The 20,407-nt window shown below is 56.0% G+C and overlaps 1 protein-coding gene and 1 long non-coding RNA gene across 4 annotated transcripts in view; one reads left to right on the top strand and one right to left on the bottom strand.

Moving 5' to 3' along the window:
- Positions 1 to 8,254: 8,254 nt before the first annotated feature.
- Positions 8,255 to 16,832, bottom strand: LHX5 (LIM homeobox 5). Of its 2 annotated transcripts, XM_030860940.2 has the most exons (5): positions 16,322 to 16,832; positions 14,239 to 14,462; positions 13,261 to 13,538; positions 12,394 to 12,559; positions 8,255 to 8,622 (listed from the first exon to the last, which is right to left on the bottom strand). In XM_030860940.2, exons 1-5 carry the CDS (start codon positions 16,492 to 16,494, stop codon positions 8,255 to 8,257), a joined length of 1,209 nt encoding a protein of 402 aa, XP_030716800.1. In that variant the 5' UTR covers positions 16,495 to 16,832. The 2 variants fall into 2 exon arrangements, with proteins under 2 accessions (XP_030716800.1, XP_060166672.1); XM_060310689.1 differs by lacking the exon at positions 16,322 to 16,832 and having other exon boundaries at positions 14,239 to 14,820.
- A 163-nt stretch (positions 16,833 to 16,995) lies between these two features.
- Positions 16,996 to 20,407, top strand: part of LOC132598388 (uncharacterized) — a 47,779-nt gene continuing 44,367 nt past the window's right edge. The window contains exon 1 of one of the 2 annotated variants that reach the window (XR_009566510.1): positions 16,996 to 17,052. This is a non-coding gene — a long non-coding RNA (uncharacterized lncRNA). Of the gene's footprint in view, positions 17,053 to 17,580; positions 17,687 to 20,407 lie in introns of those variants that run through there. The other variant, XR_009566511.1, reaches the window with a different exon arrangement.

Consider the following 20,407-nt stretch of genomic DNA (forward strand, 5'->3'; position numbering starts at 1 on the left):
TCTGGTTTTTGTGGACCTTTGGGGTCTCAGCCCCTCCTTCTTTCCCCCAGCTCCAGACTCCCTGAATTGCAGCCACACCAGTGTTTTTCTCTTCCTAGAACTCACCAAGCTTGATCCTGTCTCAGGGCCATTGTCAGTACTGTTCCCTTTGCCTGCCACACCCTTCCAGAGCTCAGCAAAGTTGGCAACTTCTCATTCAGGACTCGACTCAAGTGTCACCTCCTCAGAGAGGCCCTCCTGACCCACTGCCTGCCACTCAGGGCCAGGACGAGGGTGAGGCGAGCAAGGGACTCACTTTGGGAGGAAAATGGAAGGGGTGCCACAAAACTCGAAATCAATTTACAAAAAGGAAGAAAAAAACCTCAGAAATCAAGAAAAAGATTGTAATAAAACAACTTTAAAATGAAAATTAAGGCAACAGAAATTCATGGTGAAAAACATAGGGATATTTTACATAAAGGTAGGATCTCATCTTGCACTTGGATGTCTCATCCCCCCGAATGGCAGATCTGTCAGATCCTGTCTTTATTTAAAATGTTGCCGTTTTGTTCGTTACGGATTATTTTGCATTAATTTTGAGTTTTCAAAATATTATATAAAAGTACTATTTATCTTGACTCCTAAGTTTTTGGTGTGCACCCCCTTTAAATTTTGCACTCAACATGAGTACCCCAGTTGCCTCACCCTAGCCCAGCCTGGCGGACTGCCTGTTTTAACACCCAGTTATTCCCAATCTCACCACCTTCTTTTCTTACCACTATTTGGAATGACCAAGTATTTTCTCCCTTGGTTACTGTCTGTCTCCCCCACTAAAATATCATCTCAGTGAGGGCTGGGATCAAGTCTGTCCTATTCACATCTGTACCCCAGAGCCCAGAAGAGCACCCAGTGCATACTATTTCAACTAATATTTGCTGAATGACCGAGTGAATGAATGAAGAGCAGATTCAGGAAGGCAGGTAGAGGTCTGGATAACTTGATGGCAGGGTCTTCATTCCATGTCCCATCCCCATTTTTCAGACGAGGAAGCTGAGGTCCAGAGAGGGTGAGTAACCTAATCATAGTCACACAGCACAGCCACATCAAAGCCGGTCCAAAACTGAAAATCCCATGGGACTGTGAGTTCATCAGAGAGAAGTCTCCAGTGACCTGGAGTGGGCCTTTAGGGACCAACTCTCTCTGAGTGCACACATTCCTGAAATATCATCCCCAGACCCATCTTGCCACCTAGGGTTGTGCCAGGTCCATGCATCATCTTTACTATTACCTAATTCACACGTTTCTTGAAACCTTAAATGCTGTTTAGAAAGGGAACAGGTATCACCACTCTAAATGGAGAAACGGTATCACTTCCCAGAATTAGATACATGTAGCAATATATAAAAGGATAAACAAAACGATGCCATTACATGTAGCTAGCTTCTGTCCTGCCGAGACTCCAAGCCTGCCGGCGTAAGCCAGGGTTAGCAAGCTAGCACCAGAGACTCTCCCTAAAACGATCAGAAGGGCTGACAAAGAACTGAAAAGACAGTGACTTGTTCATGAGGCATCAGGCACCTGTGAAAATGCCTGCTTCCTCCCGTGGGTCCGTGTCCTACACTGTTGGTTAAACAATAGCGTGGCAGCATCGCACAATGATACTGATTTTGATCTCAGGGACCCGCAAAGGCATGTGAGGCAAACTCTTCCTCCAGCAATTTCTGCCATTGGGAAGCAGCGACAGCCCGAGTGCCTGCGGCAGGTATGAGCAGAGGTTCCCACGCTCTCTGTTAGGTACCAGGATTTCTTTTTAAGCAAGGTTTGGATGTCCTGTAGGTCCCCGAATATAGTAAAATTGCATTCCTTTTCCCCCCATATTTTTAAAATGAGCTGAACCATAACATAAAACTGATCCTTTTAAAGTGAACAATACGGAGACATTTGTTACATTCACGGGGTTGTGAAACCACCTCCTCTATCCAGTTCCAAGATATCTTCGTCACCCAAAAGGACACCCTGCACCCATTAAGCCATCACCATACCTCCCTTCTCCCCAGCCCCTGGCAACCACCAATCTGCTTTCCGTCTCTATGGATTTATCTGTTCTGGACATTTCATACAAATGGAATCATACAATATATGGTCCTTTTGCAACTGCCTTCTTTCACTTAGCATCATGTTTTCAAGGTTCACCCACGTCTTAACCTGTACCAGTACTTCCTTCCTTTTTATGGCTGAATAATATTCCATGTAGGGATATGCCACGTTTTCCCTTTTCATCCATTGGTGGTACATTTCTTTTTAAAGAGATTGCCAGGGAATTCCCTGGTGGCCCAGTGGTTAGGTCTCCACGCTCTCACTGCCGAGGGCCCAGGTTCAATCCTTGGTCGGGGAACTAAGATCCCATATCCCACAAGCCATGCAGTGCGGCCAAAAAATAAAAAGAAACAGATTGCCAGATTATTCTTCATTAGCCCTTGATCTCTTACTATTCTTATCTCTACAAGCCCTATAATTTTCCGTTAGATAACATTGATATGTTGAGGTATGTTGTGGAAAGTAATAAATTGCATCTCTGTCCAAATGGGCTGTGAAGTTAGTCCTGGATTTAGAATACGTTTTAAGCATTTCTTCAAAGAAGAAAATGGGATAATGATAACAGTAGCTACAGCATCCGATACACAGCCATTGTTATTATCCCTGTATTATTATTATTTCATTCAGTGTTTATTAGTCAATGGTATGCTCCGTGCCAAGCACTATGTTTAGACCATAACATATGAAGACTTATTTAGCCCTTGTGATGACTCTTTTTTTCTTTTTAATATTTGTTTATATGGCTGTGCTGGGTCTCAGTTGTGGCATGTGAGATCTTAGTTGCAGCATGTGAACTCTTAGTTGTGGCATGTGGGATCTAGTTCCCTGACCAGGGACCGAACCCAGGCCCCCTGCATTCGGAGCACGGAGCTTTAGCCACTGGACCACCAGGGAAGTCCCAACCCTTGTGATGACCCTTGAAGTTAGATCTTATTGTGCCCTTTTTATAGATGGCAAAGCTGAGGCTCAGAGAGGTTGAGTGCCCGAAATCAAGTCACATACATTTCCTGGTCTCAAGTTGCTCACAGCCTGGGAATCAGGACACAGACACTGTGTGGGTTTGAGGTGTTATAATGGAAGAAGCAGTGGACACAGTGCTACGGGTGCCTAGGTGGGTGACACTGGTTTGGCCGGCTGCTTCACCTTCACTCGATATGACCGTGGAAGCGGGGTCCCTGCTGCTTCTGAGCAAGGAGAATTTACACCATAAGGTTTTCCTCCAGTGAAAAAGGGATTATTGAGAACCTGCATGTGTTTCTAAGCTAATGCTTCGAAAAACCGAACGTGCACCCTCGTCTCCTGGGGCTTGTGCCTCTTTGGCTCTGAAGTTCTGGGGTGGGGCCTGAGATTCTGCATTTCACTGCTGTTGATACGCGGACCATACTTTGAGTATCAAGGGGCTGGAGATTTGAATTCAGATCCCAACTTTTGCCGTAAACTTTCTCAGGGAACTTCGGCTAGTCTTTTGCCGTCTCTGAGCCTCAGTTTCTTTCCCTGGTCAATGGGGGCATTGCCCTCCATCTGGAACATTCTCTGAGGCATAAAAATAGGAGTGGTATCATCACTTTCTGTGTGCTCGCCTGAAAGCATGGACGCCTGCTGGGGTGAGAGGTTTCCTCCCAGACCCCCTGGAGCCCATCAGCAGGTGCTGGGGGTGGTCCTGAGCTCCGGCACATGGTGCAGAAAGAGGAGGCCGGAGGCGGCAAGGCCCCGGAGAAGCAGTGGGAGAGGTTTCCGTTCATCACAGAAATGGCCCATTTGCAATGATCGGTTGCCCAGGTGTTAATAACGCTAATGGCATAGGAAGGGTAAACTCGGTCACTCGGCCGAGCAGGAGAAATACGCAGAGAAGTGCTCGGGTTTCCATAAATCAGCCGGATGCAGCGCTACGAGGGAGACAGGACTTAAAATTCTGGTCAGGAGATGGGTATTCTCATAATCCGAGCTAGAGAGGTAATTTATTCTGTTTATATCTTTTTACTGCACGACAAGGCTTGGGAGCAGGAACCCTCCACAGCCATTCTGCATTTTAAATATTAGTCCTAAGCACAGTGGGTCAGATCTCAGGCTCGGGCTCCGTGAGGTGTTCATTTCAGCGCAGGAGGACAGAGATGGGGGCGGGGCAGAGCATGCATGCCGGGGGCTGGAATACATGTGGCTTCACTGTCCAGTGCTGGCCAGAATTACAGCCTCGGGGCAGCAAGGGGGAGGCGATGTCCCCCTATTCCCAGAGCTGGAAGGCGCAGCCAGGGGCTGGCTAACCTCCTTACCTGCACAGCTCACAGTATTTTTTGTCCTCTCGGAGATCTTTTATTTTTAAATGATAATAAATACAGGCAATGAGGAGATAGAGGAGATGAACAGATACATTAATGTAGGAGGAAAGGGACGAGGACGGGGGAGAGAGAAAGAAACAAGGACAAACGTGGAGAAGCTGGAAGTCCTCTGTCTTTTGACCTTGGCAATTTTCACTGAGCCCTTTGCCCTTCTGACTGGCTTTGTTTAACCCCGGAAGGGCTTTTAAACAAAATCCAGTGAGGTTGCTACCAGTAAGAATTAGCATTCATTAGAGTCTTTCTTGAAGCTCTTTTTACGGCAGCTGGAGCACATTGCTTTCATTTCATTCATTCGTTCATTCATTCATTCATTCGTTCATGTAGTCTTTAGACACAGAATGAGGTCTTACCTGTGCCGGGCAACGTCCTGGGTCCAGGGACAATGTGGACTCTGGAAGCAGAAGCTCTTGATTCAAAACTACTCCATGTCTGTGTGACCCCAGGCAGCTCATGAGTCTCAGTCTCCTCATCTGTAAAATGGGGATAACAACGCTCATCCTGAAGGGGCGCTGTGAGGACCGTATTAGACTCTGGACGAGACGATTTCAGGCAGAGGTCCTGCAAGTTCGGGAGACTTCGGAAGCAACGGGGGGGCTCGACAAATGTGAAGCATCTTGGGCACCATGCCAGAGAGCAATTCCAGCCGTGAGCCGGGGGCTCAGGGATACGTATTTTTAGCAAGCTTCATCTTCTGCCCACACTTGGAGAAAATGGTTGTGGGTGTGTAGGGACAAATGTCCCTTTCCAACCCTCTTCCTTCTCCACTCAGCCTTCCTTAGGAACTGCCTCCCTAATTAAGTGCACCCAAGACCATGACAGTGACACCTGCAGGGTCACTGCTGCAGGGTGGAGTGGGGGTGGGATTTCTCCTCCCAGAGCCCCTGGGCCCAGCAGGCACTAGGGGAGCTGAAATGAGCTCACAGGAGTGGGGGTGGATTTGAGCTGATTTTGACAAGCGTCCCCTTCTCTCTCCCCTTGTCATCGTCCAAGGAGGCTGGTGTGTGAGTGTGTGTGTGTTTGGCAGAGGATGGAGATGAGGACTGAATCCAAGACCTATATTTCCTAAACCTTGGCCACGGGTTAAATTGCATCTCTCCAATGTGGATGAAATGTCATTGTGAGCCCATTTCACGGTGGAGCAAACTGAGGCTCAAAAAGGTGATGCAGTGACCAGCCAGATAGTCTCCCAGACCCCAGGGCCCTTGTTCTGTTCTTCCCTCATCCCACTCCTAGGTGACCTCTGCTCCCAACCCTCCTAACTAACAAACACTCGGAGGAAGAGCCCCTGGGGAATTAGTCTCAAGTCCGGATCGTGACGCCAGAGGTCACATCCCTCCTGGACTCTGGTTTCCGAAGCCACCCTCTGACATCTTGATAGGGCCACCCCAGGGTTATTCCAGGATCCCCTGACACAAGAGTGGGCCTCTCCCATGCCTGGTGCCCTCAGAGTTGTGAGCGTGCCAAGGGCAAGTCTATGCTCTGTGTCTATGTGCGCACGATCTCTAGTCTCAAAAAAAAAAAAAAAAAAAAAAGACTGGAAGGAAATGCATCCACTACTTTACTTGAGATTCTGGGTGACTGCCTTTTCTTCCTCTTGCTTATCTGAAATTTCTAGATTTTCCACAAAGAGCAAGTCGCATTTGTCTGATAAAGATAAATACGCTATAAGGAACGAAAAGGAAAAGCCAGGTCACCTCGAATGAATTCTTGTGATGTCCACACAAAAGAAGGACAGATGAGGAAAACTCTTAGCATGTGCCCATTGGTGGTTCACTACCCACCAGTTCCTTGTCCCCCCTCTTTTCCTGCTGCTGCTAAAATGGGCAAGCTCCCCCCACCCTAAGCTTGGGCGAAAAGGCATCTAAACGCGGGACCCTCTTCCATCTATTTTTCTCTCCTCATCTGCTTTTCTCATCTTACAGTGTTTGAGCAGAAAGGAAATGAGGCATAGGAAGCCCTCCCTCCAGTCCCCACTTTTGAAAGTAGGGAAACTGAGGCAGAGAGAGGGAGAGACTTGTCTTTAGGGAGTGGCCTCAGGCCCATTAAGTCTCCTGGAGGACTCCCTTCCGTCATGCTGGTTTACGGAAGGGCACACGCAGGCACTGCATAAGAACTGCAAGGCAAACAGCCTTGTTCTCCCTGGGGGCATTTTCTGTCCTAATACAGCCTTGCAGATAACTAGCACTGGACCTACCAGCCTGTTTTTTTGTTTGTTTGGTTTTGTTTCTGCTACCTGGAATTACATGGGGGCGCAATTAGGAGTGAAGCTAGAATTCTTCTGGGGACAAACAAATCACACATCCATTCAGTCATCAAATATTTTGAAGGCCTCCTATGTGCCAGGCTGGCTTGTGTTAGATCGGGGTATTAGGTACAGGGGGAGATGCTATTGGTGCATAGTAGCAGTCCAAAAAAAAAAAGAAAAGAAAAAACATGACAGGCACCTTCCTTACCTGGTAATAGCCAAAAGACCCCCCTGCCACCCTTCTAGATGAGGAGAGGTCTTTGCACCCATCAAGTCTGTTTTATGTCAGAAACAGGAACCAGAATAGTTCCATTCACTCTGAGTGACTGAAGACAAGGGCACAACAAACAAACGAAACAAGGAAAGAAAGAAAGAAAACCACACAGCACGGAGGGAAAAAGAATTTTTTTTATTAATCTTTCTTTTTAAAAAAGTTGATTTTTTGTGGGTTTTTTTGTGGGGTTTTTTGTGTGTTTTTTTTTAGGCAAACCTCTTTCTGCTTCCCCTCCCTCATTCTGCCCACCCTCCTCTTAAAAATATAAAATGTCCAACCCCAGATAACTAGTGTACAATAAATAAACAGTAAACACAAAAACATACTTTATTTGTTTCTTCTTTATACAAAATAAGGAAACTAGAAGCGTTCAACTTCCAAAAAAGTATAATACTGTACATCCTGACCACCCAGCCTCCAGGACCCGGGCACGGAGGGTGGTCTGTGGGCCAGGGCCCAAGAAATCTTGGCGCCTTGCCCAGGGGGAGCGCAGGGTGGGCGAGTGTTTGAGTCTGGCCTGGACCCCCGGGGTCAGAATAAATGTCAAAGGAAGGAAGAGGTGGGGGTCTGGCCCTGGGGCGCCGATGTCCGGACCGCCCCCCGCCCCTTCCTAGAGAAGCTGACCGTGATCCTCAAGATTGGCCACCAGGGGGCGCCAACGCGCAGGTGGATCTGTCTTCCTCCCAGTGACACCCCCATCCAAGCGTGTTTCTCACTCTCTCTCTCCATCTTTTCTCTCTCTCTGGCTGGCGCTCTCTCCATCTTCTCTCTAACTCATTTTGCTCCCTTTCTTCTCTTCGATCTCTCTTTTTCTTATTTTTTTTTTTAAAGAGGGGAAAGCAGAGTGAGAAATAAGATTACAAAATGCCACTCGGATTGCAAGGAGGGGGAAAAAATTGTCTCTGTCCCTTGGCTTCAGCCCTCTCTTGGTCCAAAGAGGTGCGGGGTGGTGGTGGGGGTTCGGGGGAAGTCTAGAGCGTGCTTGAAATCGCTTGACCCTCCGTATTCACTTTGGTCCCAAGAAATTGCTCGCGGCTGCCGAGGAGCGCTGGTGGAGGGCAGGGGGTTCCCGGAGAGTCCCAGGGGTGGATGCAGATGCGGGGGTCGGTACACCTCCGCGCCCAGCCGAGAAGCAGCTGCCGGTTGAGTTCGGACTCGAGAGAGAGCCCCCGAGGGCGCCCCGCGCCGCGGCCGCGTCGGGCGCTTTGGTTTCGGGAGGCTGCGTCCCGGGCGCGGGGGTGGGGGGGCGTGGGGGGGTGGGGACGGCCGGGCGGGGCCCCAGGGCCGAGCGCGGGGGGCGGGGGGCGGCCCGGCCCGACGGCCTTACCACACGGCGGCCTCGTTGAGCTCGGGGTTGGGGTGCGACAGGGGTCCGCTGTAGCCGCTGGTGCCGCTCATGGGGAAGGGTGGGCTGGGGCCGCCGCTGAACACCTCGCCGGGCATGGGGTGCAGCGCGCCCGGCAGGCCCGGCTCGGGGCTCGGCGTGTCCGGGTGCGAGATCATGTCGGTGAACCTGGGGTTGTCGGCGGCGTGCGGGCCGGCGAGCGGCGGCTCCAGCGCGCCCAGCGGCGTCGAGCCGGGCCCCGAGGCGGCCAGGAAACTCGAGTCGGCCGGGGACTGCGCCTGCGACGGCGGGCCGTGCGCGAAGAAGTCGTAGTTGCCTCCCGGCGCGTAGTAATCGCCCTGGTAGTCTGCGGACGGGACGGGGCAGGAGAGGGGAGAGTGAGAGATGCGAGATCACCGAGGGACTCGAGGGACCCGGCGGAAGAGACTCGGGGGAGGGAATTCGGGGAGACGAAGGCCAGAGACGTGGGACGTGGTGGGGGCCACCGGGACAAGACGTTAACGGGGGACCGCGCGACACTGATTCGGGGTTAGAGAAAGACCCGTGGAGAGGCCTGCGGAGACCAAGGGAGGCCGGAGGGGCGGAGGACCAGCCCCGGAGCTCGTGCTGGGCAGAGAGACAACCAGAAGTACGGAAAGGCTACACTCAGGGGCCGGGAGAGGCTCAGAGACGATGAGGAACACACAGAGAGGTTCCTTGACAAAGAGAGACGGAGGGGAGACAGCGGTGGCGGGAGGCGCAACACAGTGACGATTCCTGACAGTGTCTTAGAGTTGGTGAGAGATACACAGAGAGCGAGAGTCACGATGACTGCCAGATAAGGAGACAGGGAGAGATCGGCAGAGGACAGGGTGAAAGGGGGTTGGAGAGGGGATGCAGCAGGGAGCCCCCAGACTCATAGTCGGTGTCAAGGCAAGAAAAGCGCCTCAGTCACCGAACCCACGGCTGAGCCGGAGACCCGGCTTTATTCGACTAAGGCAGAGACAGTCTAGGGGACGCAAAGAGAAAGATGAGACGGCCGTGTGGTTAGAGACACGGGAAAAACCCGGCAAGAGACCCAGGAACGAGACGGAAGGTCGGGAGAGACAGAGGCGCCCAGAGATGCGCGAGATGAGTCAGAGAGACGGCCAGAGACGCTGGGGCTGAGAGGCCGGCGAGAGGAGTAGGGCGGGGATGCAGGGGCGACGGACGGAGACCAGAACGCGACGGGACTGAGATCGGCCCGAGACCCCGTCGGGAAGAAGCGCGGCCGGAGCACCGAGGGGCTGGCGAGTCGGGCCCCGGCCGCGGAACCCTGGACTCGGAGCGCGCAAGGCGGCCTCAGCGCCCTCTCCTTCGCCCCCTGCACCCCGCCGACCTGGCGCGGCCCCGTGCCCCGCGTCCGTCCCGGTGAACGTGGGACTCCGACCGTTTGTCCTGGCCTCACCTGGCCTGGAACGGAGAAAGTTGAGGCCCAGACACTCGGGAGAGGGGAAGAGGATGAGAACACTCGCCGGGCCACGTCTAGAGTTCCCTGTGCCTCGGGTCCTCCAGGCTGACCCCGGGCGGGTTTGCCAGGACCCCAAGGTTTTGGAGTATTTGGGGACATGGAGCTCTTTTGATAAGGTGATGATAGCTATGGGCTCTCTCTCCGGAAAAATGCACAAACGCGAATTTTGCCCACAAATTCAGGGAGCACAGGGGCTCCAGATGACACGCTCGCCCATTCTCAACAAAGTGTTTTTGCATCAACCGTGTGACCTCCTTCTAGAGCCCCCTTTCCTGAAGTCCTTCCGCATAGCCTCTTCCCCTCCCCCTGGGTCGGCCCCGAAGGAGTGGGGTGTGGGAAGGCAGGAAAGGAGCACCGTGTAGCCCGCACTCGTGACAATAACCCGCTTTGTACGGCGGGAAAACCGGTGCGCCCGGAAGCTGGGGTCTCCTCTGCAAACCCACGCCTCCTGCTTAGTGTTGGGGATCTGTCACCTGGGCGAGTTCTGGACGCCCCCTGCCGCCCCCTTCCCTCTCCAACCCCCCCCTGACATCAGTCCAAATGGGGAGTGTCTGGAGGCGGGCTTGGAGACGGTTTAGGCCACAGCTAAAACGGTCGCCAATTACTTTTTAAAAACCACTCGTTCCATTCTCCCCGTAAGGGAAGAGAAAGGTTGGAAGCGGCGAATTTGGGGCCCCTAAGGGACGGGGATGGGGGACGGCCACGGCGCCTAGCAAGCCGGCTAGCCAGGGAGGGCCTCGGCCCCCGCGCGGAGCGCGCCGCCTCCGCCCATATGGCGGCCGGGCCGGAGGTAATTGGAACAAACGCCGTCTGAAAAGCGCACAAAAGCCGCAGCTGGGGCTTTGTCCGCGCTCCCACGGGGAGCCGCCGGCCCCGCCGCCCGGCCCCTTTCTCGCCCGCTGCCGGCCGCCGACGCCGGGATCTCCCAGCACGGATTAGGAGGGGCTGCCTCCCTGGGATTGGGGGGTCCGCCCCCCCCATTCCGGGGAAAGAGGGGCCCGCGTGTCCAGGCCGTCACCCCATCCAGCAGCCACGCGGGTAGAGGAGGCGGTGGGATTGGTGAGAGGCACACTGGTCCTGGGGGAAACCTTGGTTAATTACCCAGGCGGGGAAAAATTCCGGACTGGTACCGCCCCGCCAGCCTCCCTGCGCCGGGCGGAGATTTTGCGCTCAAGGAGCCAAAGATAGGTGAAGAGAGTTGGTGAGTAGAGGCCCCAGGACAAGTCCACCATCCCAGCTGCCTCTGGTGTCTGTAGCCCCCCAACCTGGGCCCTGCCATCTCTGTCTCTCCCGAAAAAGCACATCACCACATTTCATCCACAATTTCTGGGGCCCCTGGCCAGGCCAGAAGATCTAACCTCCCAGGCCTGCGGATGTACCAAGGCTAGTTATAGGGTTCTCTTCTTTTCCCTTCTAGGTCTGCCTGGGCACCTGGCTCCTGGCCCTCCACATTGCCACCTCTCCCCAACCTGGGCTACTAGCCTCTGCCCCTCCTCCCCCAGGCTGGGTGGCACTGAGCACAGATTCCCCTCAGGCAGAGGCATTCCTGGGGGCTCCCCAAATCCAGAGGCTCTGGAATAGAAGGGGAAGGTGCCTTCCTAGAGTCCACAAGTCTGAAATGTGTCGGATGGAGATTCAGTGCAGTAGTGCCCCAAAGCAACTGGGTCTCAAAAAAACCAAAAACCAGAAAACCAACAACAAAAACAAAAAACGAAAAACGGAGGTGAGGGAGTCAGAAGAGGTAATCCAGGAAGGAGAGTGAAGTAAGTTAACATAGTGGGGTGAAGGGAGGAGAGAGGCGGGAAGGAGGAAGGGAAGGGGTGACCTGAGAGGAGATTTCACCCAGGCCTGAGCCTCGCAACACCAACCAGGAAATTCCTCTGTGCAAAGCGGGCTCCTTGCCCTCTGCAGCCCCAAAGACAGAGAATGCATAACTGGGTTGGCTCAATCCGTGCCCACCCCAGCCCTGATGAACCCTGGTGCGCTTGAAGCTGGAGGGTGGGCGGGCGTCCTAGTCCAGGGCAACCGCCAGCATCCGGGCTAACCGGGCCGGATGCTGTGCACACAGTCCCCGCAGCCCGACAGGAGATGCAGACTTGGAAGACAACAAGGGGGCAACCCCAGATGAATCCTGACCCCTCCATCCCTACTGCCGGTGTTGCCCTCCAGTGCCTGCTTTCCTGCTGGTGCCAAATACACCAGGCTGTGGGCCAGGGCAGCAAGGGCTGTGTATCAGGTTGGGATGCGGTGCGTGCAGAAGTGCCTGACTTGGTATGACGCGTGAGAGTGCCAGCATATCTAGGCGGTGGGGTATACCTGTGCTTGTTACGGGTGACCATGTGTCTAGATGCGTGTCCCCGAGGTCTCTGAACTCGTGTGGTCCTGCATGGGTGAGTGTGTCACTGCTTTTCTCACGTGTTTATTATCTGTTGGTACCACTGCATGGTTGAGTGAACCCATGTGTCTGATTTTCTGTCCAGGAAGTATCTGCGGGTGAGTGTACCTGTGTTGGTGCGGTAGAAGGGAGGGAGGGGTCCAGGCGCAGCCTGAGATCACGGCTATCCGGCCCTGCACCCTCAAGCAGCATTGACCTAGGTGTGGGGCACCGCGTCCTAGGAGGTTGCTTACCTCCGTAGTAGGTGTACGGAGTGGACCCCAACATCTCAGACTCGTCCAAGCGGCCGCCCAACGGGCGCATGCGCCTCGGACTCCGGAAGAAGGCGTGTCTCCGGGCGCCCAGGGCGCTCAGCTGTTTCATCCGACGTTCTTTGGACCGTCGGTTCTGGAACCACACCTGGGACAGAGGAAGGGGTTGTGAACTCTGTTCCGGGTCCCCTTCTCTCCCTGCCCGGGCCACCCCCGCTGAGTCCTAGCGCCTCCTCCGCACCAAGAATGCCCTGAGCCGGGGGCCGGGCCGGATTAGACCAAAGGGGTGGAGAGGGGCCTCGGCGAACCAGCCAAGGATGAAGGATTTCGCGGACCCGTGGGGCGACTCATAAAGACTTGAGCTTCCTGGTCCTCGGCCCATCCGCGGCCTGACGGCTTTATAAAGGCCCGCCGCCCGGCACGGCTCTGGTCTCGGCCCCGCGACTCCCCAGCCGGGCTCTGGCCGTTTGTCTGCCCGCGCGTCGGGCGCAGGGAAGGAGCACGTGAAGAGCATCGCCTCTTTCTCTGCTCAGAGGACGGGAGGACAGGAAAGGGCCTGTCCTTTAAGCGAGGCTTAAAACCTTCCCTGAAAGGGGCGGGGGTGGGATTCAGAGATGTGAAGTGACCCGCCCAAGATGACGCCGCCGGAAGCCAGCAGGGCTAGGCTGAATCTTTTGGCTCGGAGTGTGACCAGCCGGCCCCGATCTCCGGCGCACCGTCTGCCCCCAGAGCGGGCTCGGCGCGCTCCTAGCCAAGGAGGCTGGGTGGGAGGCTCCTCCGAGCTTCACAGCTCGCGGACGCAGCGGGGCTGCGGAGGGGTGACCCGGCCAGAGCCGACCCGGGCCGCACCTGGATGACGCGCATGTTGAGGCCGGTCTCCTGCGCCAGCTGCTCGCGGATGTGGCGCGTGGGCTTGGGCGTGGCGGCGAAGGCGGCCTTGAGCGTCTCCAGCTGCTTGGCTTTGATGGTGGTGCGCGGGCCGCGCCGCTTCGTGCCCGAGTTCTGCTCCTCGTTCTCGTTGTTGGCCGTCTCCTTGTCCGACGACGTCGAGTTGTCCGTCTCCTTGGGATCGTCCTGGAGTGGGTCCTGGAGGTCCGGGGACAAGCTGCGGTCCGTACAGGACGACACTGCGAGAGGACGGAGCGGGAAGGGGACAGGGTGTCAGCGGCGGCCCGAGACCTCTCCCGTCGGGTAGCCTGTTCCTGCAGGCTCAGGCCACCGCCAACCCCGGCGGGTTCCCTCCCAAAGCCGGCTACAGCCCCTCCCCCAGGGGCCCGGCGCCCGCCCACTCCCTCCAGGCGGGGCTGGGCCTTTGGAAGCGCCCTTCTCAAGCCCTCTCGGCACTCTTCAGCTAGTGCTTGGGAAAGGGGGAGTCGCGCTCTCTGGAGAGCCCGGCCTTCTAGGAGAGGGGACGGGAGGAGGGTACAGATGCCCTCCGGGCCGGGGATCTTCCTCTCCCTTCTCTCTTTCCTCGAGACCCCAATTAGTGTCCTCCCAGTGCAGCTAGAAATTACCAGGAGCTGAAAAGACTCGGAAAGGGGAAATTGTGCGGTTCCAAACTTGGGGAGGAGGGCAGCTTGGAAAAGGCTCCTGAACTGGAGGAGGGCGGGTTAGAGCTGGCAGTGTAGGCATCCTGGAAGGCTGGCTCCAAACGCTGACTCTCTTTCCCAGCCCCCGCACCTCCCCCCCTCCTTGACCTGCCCGGCGCGAGTGGAGAGCTCTGAGCCGTGCACCGCGGGCACGCAGGGGGCAAAGGAGGGGAGTGCAGGCAGGCCTTGGCTGGAGGGCGCTGGGGCCTGGCCTGGGGAGGGGCAGGGGGCCTCCTACCTGAGTTGAGGCTACCCTCCTTGAGGCTGGACGAGCTCAGGTAGTCGTCCTTGCACACGAACTTGTTCTCGTCGATGACGTAGAGCTCCTCGCCCGTGGACAGCTGCTTGTTGCAGACCATGCAGGTGAAGCAGTTGAGGTGGAAGACTTTGCCGCGGGCCTTACGCACCAGGTCACTGGGCGAGATGCCTTGCGCGCAGCCGGCACACTTAGTGCCGAAGCGCCTGAGGACACAACAGGGCCTGTCACCCAGGGCCAGCCCAGTGTCCCATCCTCCTGAAGCCCTGACCTCCCACTCTGCCCTAGCTTCTGAAAAGCCTCCGTTTCCACATCTGTCAAATGAGATCCCAATCCTGTCCTCCCTGGTCAGAATGCAAGACGTGAGACAAATATCCAGGTCTGTTCTTGGGACTGGGACTGGGACTGTCATGGCTCGGTCAGATTTATTTGGACTCTGCTGGGCTTCCAGCAATGGGCGCCGCAGCCTTCAGCCCAGCAGACGGCCCAGAGCACCTCAAGTGGCGCCCCTCCCCCACCCCACATCGCTACCAGATGGGCCGGGGCTGCTCCTGGCAAACTCTGCTCTGGAGGTCGTGAAGCATTTAAAGCCAGGCAGGCCGGGTTTGGACCATTTCTCGGCTTTGCCTCCTGGATCCTTAACAGTCTGCTGGGGTCCAGGTAGGGCCAAGGAGCCTGGCTGTCGGGTCCTAGCGTTGGAGCTGGGGGGAGCTCCTCTTCTGAGCTGAACCTTAGCAGGAAGGAGGGAACCTTCTGCTGGTCCTCAGGCAGGCAGCGGGAAAATGTGACCAGAAGGCGATCCCAAACCTGCCCGGCCAGAACACGGGCTCTCTCCCATGCCACCTTTTCTGTGTCCCTGGTCTAAATCCTCTTCTCTCTCCCTTGAGCGCTGGGAGACGGCTGGCCTCCCCCGAAATGGATGGTGCAGACCGGCACAGGGAGGGGTGAGGTGCCGGGGGAGGGGGAGGGCGAGGGCCCAGGACGCTGGGGCCCCACGGCTCCTCGTACCCACGTCTCTAAACAGGGCGAATTTGGGTGACGTTGATGTAGTGAGGGCATTAGAAGCCATAAGTCACTTTGGGCCTTATCCGGCAGCGTAATTGGCCACATGCACCTTATCAAAAATCATTAGGTGCTTTGCAAGCACCACCACATTAGGGGCCTCGGGCCTCTGGGGCCGAGGAGTCTACACGTGTAAAGGCGCGTCTGACCTTTTCTCCTATTCAAGTTCCCTAGTGCCAGGTACTGGGGCCGGCGAGCAGCCTTTCTCCAGGGCGTTAATCACGCCCCCCCTTCCCTCCACGCAGTTGGCGCTCACAAAGCCGGGGGAAGCGGGCAGGGCTGAGCTGCCAAAAGCCCCACAGCCTCCCAGGCCGACCTTCGGCGTTTCTCAGCTGGGAAAGTGAGGCTCAGAGAAGTGATCTGCTGTGCCCTGCCTGAGGGCGCCCGTGGGCAGCAAGGCTGGACTCCGGAGGTCCTGATTCCAGCTTCCATTTCATTTGTACTTTCAACAGAGGAGAAAATGTTTAAGGAGTTGGTGGGGGGAGTGAGGAGAAGATTCCCTGCCCCATCACCAGGGGAGGCCTTTCTGGCTGAGTCCCCTCAGGAGCTGGGAAGTTTCTGTTTGTCCAGAAGCACTCTGGGGGTCCCACCTGCCTGGAGCCCAGCTTCTGGACTCCGCACTCTGCCTGCCCCTAACTTCGCAAAAATCCTTAGTCTCTCCGAGCCTGGCTGGAAGCTTCCACCTTTGGGGTGGCCTCAGCTAGCAAGAGGCAGAGACGGATGGGCCGCAAGTTTGTCAAGCTTCCTCCCCCTGGCCCACCACCGATCCAAGCTGGCCTGGAAAAGCCAGCTACAAGCAGCCCAGCAGCGTTCTTCTCACTCTGCCTGGGTTCAGGCCCTTGTTGGACCGAGGGCAGGAGGAGAGTGGTGGGCTCCCCGGCTCCCCATTGAACCTGGTGGGCCTGGGAGGCTGGGATGGGTTTCGTGGTGTCCCCTTCCCCGGCGCCCCAGCGGAGCGCCTGCAGGGCGGGCGCTCGGGCAACAGGGCGGCGCGGCTTCTTACCTGAAGAAGTCATTTTTGCAGTAGAGCTTGCCCTCGCGCGAGAAGCACTTCTCCGAGAGGTTGGTCTTACACTCGCAGCACTGAACGCATTTGATGTGCCACGCGCGGTCCAGCACGTTCAGCAGAAAGCGGTCGAGGATGGGCCGCTCGCAACCAGCACAGTGCACCATCATAGCCCCGCGCCCCGGCGGCTCGGGCCGCCTTGCCCTCCCTTTGGGCCCCCGGCCCTCGGGCCCCCTGGCCCCGCCGCTGCTCTCCGCCTCTTCTCTTGGCCGCCGCCGGGCGAGTCCGGTCCGAACCAAGACTCAGCCGGTCAAGTCCTTGGGTGATTGCTGGCCTGGCGCTGGGCTGCCCTGGGCGGGGTGGGGAGTGGTGGCGTTCACAGCCTCATGCCCCGGGCCGCGCGCCCCAGTGTATCTTGGGTGGCCGCGGGCTTCGCCTCTGCCGAGCGGCTTTCCCGGTGGCGGAGGCGCCGGCACTTTCCCCCACTTTCAAGCGGTTCCTATCCTCATCTTTGTCTGGCCGCCGCCTAATTCGCGCATCCTTATTCAGATTTGGTGACGTGGCGAGGCACGTAGGGGGCCCGGCGGCCAATGGGTACGCGGTGGCCATGGCAACCTCTTAAATTTATAGCATATCTAAATTGGCTACAGCGTTGCCGTCCGGACAGAGCAAAAAAAACAAGGCATCAGTATTGTTGAGTATTAGCTTGTACCTGGTTCGGAGGCTAAGTAAGTATTTACCTTCCAGTTTGGGGCTTGGGGCTGGGGGCCGCGCGATCTGAAAACTGCGTCTCTCTTCTCTCTCTTCACACATATTTGGGGGGCTGGGGTTCGAAGGCCTAGTGGGAGGGGGACCTCTGCCCCCTTCACAATCCACGGAACTTGCAGAAGTTGCCCGAGGCCGGGATCGCGCTCTACGTCTGCCTCCTCTTTCCCAGCCCAGCCTGTCGTTTTGGACTCCCCCATGCGCGCACCCCTGGGGTCAGCGCCCTGGAGCTGCGGCGGCGAGGTTCTCGGGACTCCCGGAGGCGGCACCGGCTTCCTTTGTCATATGCGGGGGCTGGGGCCCAGCCCGGCCTTTCTCAGGGAGAGGGAGAGAGAGAGAGAGAGAGAGAGAGAGAGAGAGAGAAAGGCCGAGCAAGCCCAGACCCAGGTTGGCGGGGGATGTCCTCTGGCCCGGTCTCAGACCGCGGAGTTGTTTCCAGCCGGAGCGCGCTGGCCACGGGGCTCGGGGGAGATGTGGGGAGGGGGAGATCCAGGATGCACCGGTCTTCCCGAAGCCAGCTCTGAAGTGATGTTCACCGCGTCTCCGCTTTCCTCGCTGCACCTTCCAGATCCCGGGTCAGCCAGTCGGGGCGCCGCGGTGAGTGGGTAGCGCGGCCGAGGAGGGTACACTGGAGATTGCGCGGGGCGCTGTTTGCACACGCTGGGCGTCCGGGCGGAGTGTGCAAGTTCGATCCATCATAGGAAGCAGGAAGTACCATTCCACGGGGCTCGGAGGGTGTGTGGGGCGTTCGCAGGTGTGTGTGGAGGAGGAATGTGACTCTGGTGGGGGGAGGGAGAGGGCCATGCCTCCTTTCCCAAGGTGCCAGCCCAGCGCCTGACCGGGGTGCTCTAAGTTAGGGAGGGCAGGCAGGCAAAGTGGGAATTTTCCCTTCCCGGTCCAGGAAAGAGGGCTAACGGGGTCTGTAGGGCCTGGGCCCACAGGCTGGGGGCCAGAGGAGCATGTGTGTGCGCTAAGGCTCGCCTGTGGATGTGTGTTTGGGTGCATTTGCTGAGTTTGTTAGTATACATTTGCTGTTTGAGAATCCTGTTTTTGCCTCTCTTTAGAGTTACTCATGAATCAATCATGTGAATACGTTTTGGCACGTGTATTTTTGTGTGTTTGTATCTGTGCATAGTTCTGCTAATATTTGTGTGTATTAGTCTGTGCGGTCCTGTTTTTGTTGGTCGGTGTGTACATATATATATGTGCATACGTATCTGCAGTCACATGAATGTGATGGTGTTTGCCTGTGTGAGTGTGCATCTGTGTAAGATTATTTGTACAGGTGTGTGGTAACATTGATGTGAAAGTGGACTTTGAAATGTCGGAATCGCGTGCAGGTGAGCGTGCGTGTATGTGACTGACTGAGCCGGGCTGGCTGTGTTTGTGAGTGCAGAAGTTTTTGGATCTGTGTTTGTGGGCCAGTCATTACGTGTGTGTCTGCATGTATGTATTTCTGCAGATAGCAGTAGTTTTGGTTATGTGACTCCTGTCGTGTTTATTTTTGAGGGGAGGTGTATGTTTGTGTGTGCACTTCTAGTGTGCTTGCCTTTGTAGATTTGAATGGGAGCACGATTTGTGAATACCTGTATTGGGGCAGTTGGTGGAGGCACAGAGATGTTCCCTTTCCCCCCTGGTTCCTGTCCAGACCTCCAGCTTCCCCCCACAGTCCACAGTTTCTGTGTGAAGTGATCTGGCTTCTGACAGGGAATTGACAGGTGCTGGTCACTGGGTGGGGCATTGACCCAGAAGCTGGGCTTCTGAAAAGGAGTCCCTGGACTGGGCAGCTTCTGCTGTTACTCCAACCTCCAGCTTGCCGAGCAAGGGACAGGTGTGGCTGGACGGAGCTCGGCTCGGCCAGGAAGAAGCAGGCCGGATCTTGTCTGGTCTCCCAGGCTGGGCTGGGAGAGCTCCAGGAGCCCCAAATGAAATCAATTGCAGTTTCTGGCAGTGCCTGGCCCTGCCCTCCTGGGGTGTGAAGGGTCCTTGGGCTCAGACAGGGCAGGGACAGAGAAGCAAGAACCTGAGAGGAGAGAGGCACCCGGGCTCCAAGTGGAGGCGAATTGCGCTGCGTACTTGGTCTTTGTCTCGCTGGGGTTTCTTCCTCTCTCCTGAGTTCTCTTCACTTCATTTCCTTTCTGTCTCTCTTTCTTGTGTTCAGCCTCTGTTCTTCTTCTGCTTCCCTTTCCCGCTGTTGCCCCATCGCTTTCTTTTTCGGTTTCTCTGTTTTTATTTCTCTGCCTCTGCCTCTCTCTGGGCATCCAAGTCCAGCATCTGGCTCAAAGGCTGAGATGAAGGATTCTCACTGTGTTCCAGGCGGATTTTGGGGTGTGTGTGGGGAACTACTCTACAGTCATTAAAAGCCGGCATCTAGATGGGAGGCTTCTCCCTCGCCCTGGACTAGGTGCGCTGAGCCTAGCTGCCACCTCCACCCCCAAGTGGGTAGGGTATCTGAAGAGCCGGGTCTGCTGTGTCTTTCTAGCCCCAGCTCTGCACACCACGCTGGCTGCTGGGTGCCTGTGTGCCAGGCTCCCTCTAGGACAAATTCACCCACCCTCACCTCCTGGATGTGCTTAAATGCCAGTGCACAGCCTGGCCCCAGCTGCTGCCGTGCCAGGCCGGGGAGGTAGGAGGAATGTGGGCAGTCTCAGAGAGCAGCTCTGAGCCTGGATGCGGGCGAGTCACCCGGGGCTGGATGCCCGGTGGCAGGAGATGAGGTCTCTGCTTCCAGAAGCCCCGGCCTGGCCTCCTCCCTCCAGTAGCTGAGCTTACGCATCCTGTCCAGGTCACAGACCCTTGGAATCGCCCTGGGAGCCTCAGCACAGCCCACCCTCAGTCCAGAACCCCCTCGCTCCAGCCCAGTCTCAGGGGATACTGCTTGGCCCTTGTCAGCCCTCCACCTTCCAGGGCGCACAGCCTCCGAAAAACGCCAGCAGACCAACTATTAAACGAATTATCCCTCCCTAACAGCGCTAACAGATGGCGACCAGGCAGCGAAATCCCCTCCTATATGTAACTAATAAACCGCTTGTGTCTTAACAGGGTAATGCATGGAGACGCAATGTCACTTATACAAGATGTTGATGGAATTTACTATATAAAAATCTTCCTCCTAGAGTAAAGAGTATCAACATTACAACTCGACAGACGGCAGCGGGATAAGTAAAACAGACAAAAGACAAACAAGATAATAATCTGTTTCCAATCACTTAAGCCCTGTAGAGTTAGTAATATGCGGTTTGCATATTCCCCCTTGAGTTCGGTAATTAATTACCGGCGCGGAGGCACACAGCCGCTCGGGGTGGGAGTTTCGAGGCA

This window comes from Globicephala melas, chromosome 13 (assembly GCF_963455315.2).
Source record: "Globicephala melas chromosome 13, mGloMel1.2, whole genome shotgun sequence".
NCBI lineage: Eukaryota > Metazoa > Chordata > Mammalia > Artiodactyla > Delphinidae > Globicephala > Globicephala melas.